Source organism: Acinonyx jubatus, chromosome C1, assembly GCF_027475565.1.
Source record: "Acinonyx jubatus isolate Ajub_Pintada_27869175 chromosome C1, VMU_Ajub_asm_v1.0, whole genome shotgun sequence".
Lineage (NCBI taxonomy): Eukaryota > Metazoa > Chordata > Mammalia > Carnivora > Felidae > Acinonyx > Acinonyx jubatus.
In genome coordinates this window covers 101,729,235-101,738,409 of record NC_069381.1, presented here as the reverse complement: position 1 = coordinate 101,738,409, position 9,175 = coordinate 101,729,235, and the positions used below count along the sequence as shown (strand labels likewise).

The window sequence follows — 9,175 nt, the reverse complement described above, 5'->3', positions numbered from 1 at the left end:
AAATGTCATTACATAATGTCTTCAAAATGATAATGAAAATATGCATAATATTTCATAATATGCCCTTAATAGGTAGATATATCCTGACATAGGACACAGTTTTTCTCATTTGTGATGGTAAATAAACTACTTACCACTGACTCTCACAGAAAGCCTTGGATTTCTGGCTTTGTCAGCAGGACTTCCTGCTCCCTACTTTAGTTCCATCCTGGAATGGAAAGGATGCTCTTTGGTAAAACAGACTGTTGACTGCCATGCCTAGTGGTGAGGACATGCCATTCCAGGAGATGCCTTGAGCATACTCAATGCCTAATGCAAGAGTCAAAAATTCTTTGATCTCTCAATGAATTCATTTTTCTAGAGTGGACATTTATAAGTGCCTGTGGACCAATCTTTTGGGAATACTCATGTAATCTCTAAGCAGCTGTTCTGGGATTCCTCAGAGTGCAACCACAACTCAAGAGCAACAGACTGAATAGAAGGCACAGAGGTGATGAACAATTAATTCTCTCTTGGGTTCATTAAAGTCATGGCAATCATCTTTTTCCAGCATGCAATGAGGATTTCAGCATCCTTTCTCTTTAGGGACATTGATGAGTAAAGTTCAGTACTAGATTGCTTCTATTAAGGAGTTGAGGGTGGTAGAAGCCTATGAGATTGGCTTCTTCTCATTATCATCAGGAAGAAGAGAGGCAAGTAAGTGTGGGTGTGGGCTTATTTGGTTGGATTCTATGCAGCATGAGGAGTTTTCCCCTTACACTTGGACTCCATGACAGTTTATGCTGTGCAACTGGATGGTGTATTAGAGCTATAAAACCTACTCTGTTGGCACTAAGCTTCTCCTAGTTAGGGCTGCTCTCCTGGACATGGTGCTTCCTTCTTCCCCCACCAGCATCCTTATGTCTTCATGTCCCCAGATTTCTGGCCTTGCCAGTGCTCATGACCTGATGATTACATTATTGATACAGTGTTTTAAAGGAGAAAAAGGCAGAGCCATCAAACAGCTCTGTAGGTCACAGTTGGGAAGAAGGATGTAAGTTTGGAAATTTTGCAGTATTTTACTTCACCAAAATTCGGATAAAAACATTAGACAATGTCAAGAGTTAAGTGTCTAAAGCTCAAACACTTCTCTAGTGACATGAGTTTTTCCATATATGAAGGAGAAATACAGAAGTGGCACTTATTAAAGACTTTAGAATCATTAGTCCTCAGGGAAATGCAAACCAAAATCACAGTGATTTAGTATTTCACACATACTAGGATGGGTATACTAAAAAGAACCTATAATAACATGTTGGTGAGGAAGTAGAGAAATTAGAATCCTCATACACTGCCCTTAGCAATGTAAAATGGCACCACTGTTTTGAAAACAACTTGACAGTTCTTCAAAATGGTAAACATAAAGCTACCATATGATCCACAATTCCACTCTTAGATGTAAACTCATTATAAATAAAAATGTATGTTCATAGCAGCAGTATTCATAACAGCCAAACAGTGGAAACAACCAAGATGTCTGTCAAATGATGAATGGATAAGTAAAATATGGCATATCCATAAAACAGAAATCATTTAGCAATAAGAAGGAATGAAGTAACAATAGATACTACAATATGTATGAGACTTGAAAACATCCCAAGTGAAAGAAGCCAGACACACAAAACACATATTTATTTTATGATTTTATTTATATGAAACATCCAGAATAGGGATATCCATAGATACAGAAAGCAGATTAGTGGTTGTCTAGTGCTGCTAAATTGGGAGAATATGGGGAATGAGCTTTTTTTTTAATATGTTGGTACTGGGTATTGTGTGTGTGTGTGTGTGTGTGTGTGTGAGGGTGGTGGATTATGAAAATGTTCTCAGATATCAGTGGCTTAGAGAACACAGGACATTTGAGATCATGGTGTGTGAAATGCTTGGCACAGGGATAGCTGTTTGTCTGGGTGGAATGGGCATTACAATTATCAGAAGATCATATATAGAAAGAGAGCATTGTTGTAACTGCAGCTAGAAGGTCCATGTTTCTATTGTGTAAGCAATTTTCCAAAATGAAAACTTTAACTGCTGATCTCATTCGAGAACCCACATTACCTAGATAGCTTCCTCAGAGCACCCTTGACCTCCTTGTTTCTCAGGCTGTATATGATGGGGTTCAACATGGGGGTAATGACACAGAAGAGCACAGAGACCAGGATATCTGTGTCCAGGTTGTAGCCTATGTTGGTTCTGTCATAGTTAAAGTTGGCTGTTCCATAAAAGACCACCACCACAGTGAGGTGGGATGCGCAGGTAGAGAAGGCCTTGCTCCTGCCCTGAGCAGAGGGAATCCTAAGAATGGAAGAAATGATGAGTATGTAGGACACTCCAGTAAACAGACAGGGGCTCAGGCCAATGGTGGCACTGGCCACATGAAGCACAGACTCATTGAGAGAGGTGTCTGAACAGGAGAGCTTCAGGAGCAGAGGAATGTCACAGAGAAAGTGGCTGATTTGGTTGGGCCCACAGAGAGTCAGTGTGGCTGCCAGCCCTGTGTGTGTCACAGAATTCACTAGCCCACACAGCCAGGACCCAGCCACCAAAAAAATACAGACCTTCACATGCATGAGGACGGGATATTGAAGAGGGTGGCAAATGGCTACATAGCGATCATAAGCCATAGCGGCCAATAAGACACATTCAGTGCCAGCACATGTGACGAGGAAGAAAATCTGGGAGAGGCAGCCCCCATATGAGATGGTCTTCTTCTCCCGGAAGAAGTTCACCAGCATGACGGGGATGGTGGTGGATGTATAACAGATGTCCAAGAAACTCAGGTTGCTGCGGAAATAATACATTGGAGTGTGGAGAGCAGGACTGATTCTAGTGGCTGTTATAATGAGCATGTTCCCCAGGAGTGTTGTCAGGTAAATGAGCAAGAAAACCAGGAAAAACAAGCCCTGTAGTTTGGGGTGGTTGGAAAATCCCAAGAAGATGAATTCAGTGACATCTGTCTGATTGTTCAAGTGGTGTCATAGCTACAAAACAATGAGAAAAAAAGAAGCCATAATGAAAATGCATGCAAAACACCCCCAAATATAAACTTACAGACCCATGTCAAATGATGTTGGATATAGAACGATCTGGATTGTGGAGGGAGAGGTGCAGGGGTGTCTTCAGAGAGATTACAACTTCTCAAACAGCAGATCTAGCCAGCTCAGGCCCATGGACCTCCCATGGATTTGCATGACTACTGGTGGATCAAAATAAATGTAGACTTGGTTAAACCCAACAATAAACCACTAACCTCTGAATTAGTGTGGCCTCATGTCTCATTGTCTTAGTAGTATCTACCTCCTACATTGCCCTTGTTGGTAAGCATCTCAGTTTTTTCTAAGAAATAAAGTTTTATTGCAAAAAAACTTTTAAATGTAGAAAGATACAAACAAGAATTTAATCACCTGCAGAATCAAAGTCAGTGCTACCTTTTGGTGTTCACAAATGTAGTGTTGTGGGTTTGTTTTTGTTTTTGTTGTTGGCAGTTATGTAAATCTTAATCTCTACTTATACCTTTAAAATATTAGGAGCACTTGTGATGAGCACTGGATGATGTATGGAATTGTTGAATCCATACAACTTGAAACTTGAAACTATGATAACACTGTATGTTAACTACACTGGACTTAAAATAAAATATTAGGAGCAAAATTTCCCAAATTGGAAAGGAAGAAGTAAACATTCACAGATGACATAATCCTATATATAGAAAATACCAGAGTTCAGAAGAATACTATTATAGCTCATAAACAAATTCAACAAAGTCACACACACACAAATCAGTTATGTTCCCATACACTAGCAATGGACAATCCAAAAAGGAAGTTAAATCAATTCCATTTACAATAATATCTAAGAGAATCAAGTGCTTACAATAAATCTTACTAAGGAAGTGAAAGGTGTATACACTGAAAACTTTGTAACATTGCTAAAAGAAATTAAAGAATACAATCTAATTGAAAAGGTACCTATGTTCGTGGATAAAAAGACTTAACATTGTTAAGATGTTACTACTACCCAAAGTGATGTACAGGTTCAGTGCAATCTCTATCAAAATTTCAGTATCATTTTCTCACAAAAAAAGACAAAAAATCAGTTTTCAAATTCATATTTATTGCAAGGAGCCCTGAATAACCAAAACAATTTTGAAAAAAAAAAAAAGAATAAATCTGGAGGGCCCACATTTCCTCATTTCAAAACTTACTACAATGCTACAGTAATTAAAACAGTATGGCACTGGCACAAGGACTGACATACAAACCAACAAAATAGAATGGAGAGTCCAGAAAGAAATTCTCACATATATAGCTAATGATTTTCAACAAAGGTGCCGAGACCATTCAATGAGGAAAACAGCTCAGGAAAACTGGATATCCACATGCAAAAGAATGAAGTGCACAAAATTAACTCAAAATGGATCAAAGACCTAAACTTAGGAGCTAAAACTGTAAAACTCTTAGGAGAAAAATTGGGGAAAATCCATATGCCATGGGATTTGGCAACTATTTTATGGATATGGCACCAAAAGTATGGGCAACAAAAGAAAAAAATACATAAAGTGTACATCATCAACATTAAGAAAGTGTCATCAAAGTACACTATCAAGAAAGTAAAAAAGACAACCTATAAAATAAGAGAAAATATTTGCAAATCATATACCTGATAAGGGACTAACATCAAAAATATATAAAGAACTCCTAAAATCTAACCATAATCAAAAGAAGAACTCAATTTAAAAATGAGCAAAGGACTTGAATAGACATTTTTCCAAAGGCAAAATACAAACAGCCAATAAGAACATGAAAAGATGTTTGATATCATTAGTTTTAGGGAAATGCAAATCAAAAGCATGAGGTCACCTATCAGGACGGTTATAATGAAGAAAATGGAAAATAATATATGTTAGTGATTGTATGAAGAAATTGGAACCCTCATGCATTGCTAATGGGAATGTAAAATGGTGCATCTACTGTGGGAAACAGTTTGCCAGTTCCTCAAAAAGTTAGACATAGAACTACCATATGACTCAACAATTCTACTCCTTAATATGTATCTAAAAGAATTGAAAGCAGAGACTCAAACAGATATTTGTAGACCAGTGTTCATAGCATCATTATTCACCATAGCCAAAAACAACCTAAGTGTCCATCAACCGATGACAGGATAAACAAAAAATGTGGTATATGTATACAATGGTCTATTCAGCCATAAAAAGAAACAAAATCTTGATATACACTACAACATGAATGGATCTTGAAAACACTATGCTAACATTATGCTAAGCCAGACACAGGACAAATATTGTATGATTTCACTTATATCATGTGCCTAGAACAGGCAAATTCATAGAGACAGAAGGTAAAGATTACCAGAGGCTGAAAGGAGGGTGGAATTGGGGGGAGTTATTGTTAAGGGTTCAGGGTTTACACTGAAGACAATGAAAAAGTTTGGGGTGTAGATAGAAGTGATGGCTATACACACTGTGAATATATTTAGTGTCACTGAATTGTACACTTCCAAATGGCTAAAATGATGATTATTGTGTCTATTTTTCCACTATTTTAAAAATAGTCAAAAATAGTGAAAGCCCAATTTCCCAGGTATGCATTGCATTTCATCAAACAAAATAAATTTAATATCTCTCCTTTGATTAAACATTCAGATGCTTCCATTTCTTTACTATTATAAATACTGGAATGGGCTTTTTCATAGAAAAATATATATGAGCATATCTGATTATCTCTTCAGAGTAAATTTTTAAGTCTCTGTGTTTTTAAATATACTGTTTTTTTTAGTCAGTTGGATTATTATCTTTTCAGGGCTTAAAAGATATGAAAACGTTTAAGTAATCATATATACTTAGGTATGTTACCTTATTAAAGGTATCTTATCACCTTATTGAAGTAAACTTTATTAAACCAAGATTAATCCTCAAACATTGCATGCTTCCTGAAAAAATAATTGATACAATTACTAGCTTTCTGTTAAGTTATCCATCTGATAGTTTCACAGCCGTTGAACTATGATTTCTGCACCTTTTTCATTCTTGGAGGTGAGATATCTTGAGCCAGATAGATGTGGATTCAAATCCTGCTTCTTACCAGCTGTAGATGGTGGCTAAATCAGCTGACTCTGTTTCCCAGTTTGCTGGCTGCATTCTCATGTTAATAGTGTCTATACCAGAGTTTTGGGAAGAAGTAGCTGAGATAATATGAGTAGTGTGCCTTGTATGTGACAGGTGTTCAATCAACTGTAGTTATCACAGCTATTATTTTTAATACATACAAAAACGTTTCAAAATAAAATACTTTCTTTGACTCCGCCTTCCAAATTTTACAAATATGATCACTTTTCACTACAGTCGCTACTGACACAACCATCCAAGCCACCATTTTCTCATTTGCCTCAACAACAGCAGCAGACCTTCACTTTCTTCCCATCCCCGTTCCCATTTAATCTGTCTCCACACAGCAGCAGCTGGAGCGTGTTTTTACAATGTAAGCTAAATCATGCCATTCCTAAACTCAAAACACTCCAAAGCTTTTCCATCTCACTTAGAATGAAATCTAAAGATCATAAAGCATATGGGACCTGACCTCTGACTGCCTTTCTGACATTACTTTCCACGGTTCTTCCCTTTTGCTCACTTAGCCTGAGCTACGCAGGACTGCTTTCTGTTTTTAGCCCCACCAAAGACCTTCCGATCTCAAGGGCTTGTACTGGCTATTACCTCTGCCAGAAATACTTTCCCCCAGATATCTGCATGTCCCAGTTTCTATTTTCATTGAGGTTTTTCGTGAACTGTTACCTCCTCAGGGATGCTTTCTCTGACTCTTCTATTTAAAATAACAGTCCCATCACTTTTTACCTCCTTACCCTGCTTTATTTACTTCTTTCTGTGGCACTTACGCTACACTTGACATGAAAGTATTGACCTATTCGCTTCTGTTTGTAGTATAAGCTCTATGAGGCCAGGGGCTCAGCTTTGGTCATTCTCTACCCTTAATACCTAAGAGAAAGAACCTGGCGTACAGCTTGTGCTCAATGAATATTTGTTGAATGAATACATAAATCTATTCTTCTAGGTGGTTATGGAATTCATATTTCCTGAGAGAAAATCTAGTCTAATTCTTTTCCATTTTGCCTAATTATACTCAATTATTCTTCAATGTATCTCTCTCTTAACCTATGAATATCAGCCCATTGTGCCTAACAGTCTATTTTACTCTTTAGAGTGGAAAACTTTACACATTGGGAATTTAGGGGTTTTTTTTTTTTTCATGTTTATTTATATTTGAGAGAGAGAGCGCGCGTGCGTGCGCGCGCTCAAGTCGGGGAGGGGCAGAGAGACAGAGACAGAATCTGAAGCAGGCTCCAGGCTCTGAGCTGTCAGCACAGAGCCTGACGCGGGCCTCAAACCCACGAGCAGTGAGATCACGACCTGAGCCGACGTCGGACGCTTAACTGACCGAGCCACCCAGGCACCCCTACACATTGGGAATTTTAACATCTTACTCTACATTGGCTTTTTATATAATAAATAATCCTCATTAGTAACAAAGTAAAGATAAAACCTAGCTTATTTTTATTTCTCTCATATAGGTTATCTATTACAGCAAAAGCTAGCCTGTTAGAACCCACTGATATATATTACTTGATTGGCTTTTAAATGTATTCCCAAACCTGATTCTTCAAACTATTAAGGGGTAGAAGGATTTATCAGATTACTTAATCAGCAATCTTGCTCTGTAACCTAAAGGGCAGCCTCCCTACAACTCTGTTCAATCCACATTAAACTGGAAATCATCTCCTTGGATGCTATCCTATTGAAAGCAGGGATGTCTCTAAGCCCTAAAATATATCTAGCCCCTCTCTATCTTAAAATCCTTTATTGGCCTACATTCTCTATCAGATGAAGTTCAGATTATTTCACATGGCTTCAGAAGGAAGATCCAGATTTGCCAAGTCCTAAAACATACCATTTTGGGGGTTTTCTTTATTTTATTTTATTATTTATTTAAAATGTTAATTTATTTTGAGAGGGAGAGAAAGAGACAGAGTGAGTGGGAGAGGAACAGAGAGAAAGAGAGAGACAGAATACTAGGCAGGCTTTGCGCTGTCGGCACAGATCCAGAGCTCGAACCCACAAACTGTGAGATCATGACCTGAGCCAAAATCAAGAGCCAGACCTCAACCGACTGAGCCACCCAGGCACCCCTGGGGGCTTTCTTTTCTTTTTTTTTTTTTTTAATGTGAAAATGTTTTACTTTAGTAAAATTTCTAGCAATATGATTATGCAAACAGGTTTCTAGGGCACCACTCAAGGCTATAGAAAAGTCCTTTGCAAACTAGAGCCCAGAAGCTTGTTTCAAATGCATTCATTAATGACAGATAGCCTACTACACTGGTTAAGTTGTGAGCTCTGGAGTTAGATTTCCTTGGAACAAAACTCATCTCTGTAATCCTTAAAGCATGAGACTTTGGGTAAGTTACTTATTCTCTTTGCTTAATATTTTCACGTCTAAAATAGGAATTGAAATAAAAAAGCTCATGTCTGTAATGGAATAATAAAAAAATGTACTCAAACCAAAAATATAAGTGGGCAAATGTAACATTTTAAAAAATAATTTAACGGGCCTCCTGGGTGGCTCAGTCAATTAAATGTCTGGCCAGCTCAGGTCATGATCTTGTGGTCTCTGAGTTTGAGGCCTGCCTTGGTCTCTGTGCTGACAGCTCAGAGCCTGGAGCCTACTTCAGATTCTATGTCTCCCTCTCTCTCTGCCCCTCCCCTGCTCACGCTCTGCCTCTGCCTCTCCCTCTCTTTTCTCTCTCTCTGTCTCAAAAATAAATAATGTAAAAATAAAAATAATTTAAAAAGACTCTTACCATTTAGAGAAAAAAATAGCATGCATTAGAGAGCTTGTAACATAAGTAGAAATGAAATATATAACAATAGCAACACAAAGGGTGGGTGAAAAAGTGGTAAAATATTTTGTAATGTTCTTGCATTATGTATTGTTATAAAGTATTAATTCAAAATAGACTGTATTAAGTAAAAATGTATAATAAAATACATACAGTAAGCACTAAAAAATAATACAAAATATATCCAAAAACTGACAGAGGAGATGAAATG

At 37.6% G+C, this 9,175-nt stretch overlaps 1 protein-coding gene across 1 annotated transcript; it reads right to left on the bottom strand.

The window, feature by feature from the left end:
* Window positions 1-2,093: 2,093 nt before the first annotated feature.
* Window positions 2,094-3,063, bottom strand: LOC106985828 (olfactory receptor 5V1-like). The gene is given in 2 exon segments (XM_027051496.2): window positions 2,094-3,006; window positions 3,008-3,063. Coding segments are annotated over 2 exon segments (969 nt in total).
* Window positions 3,064-9,175: the final 6,112 nt, after the last annotated feature.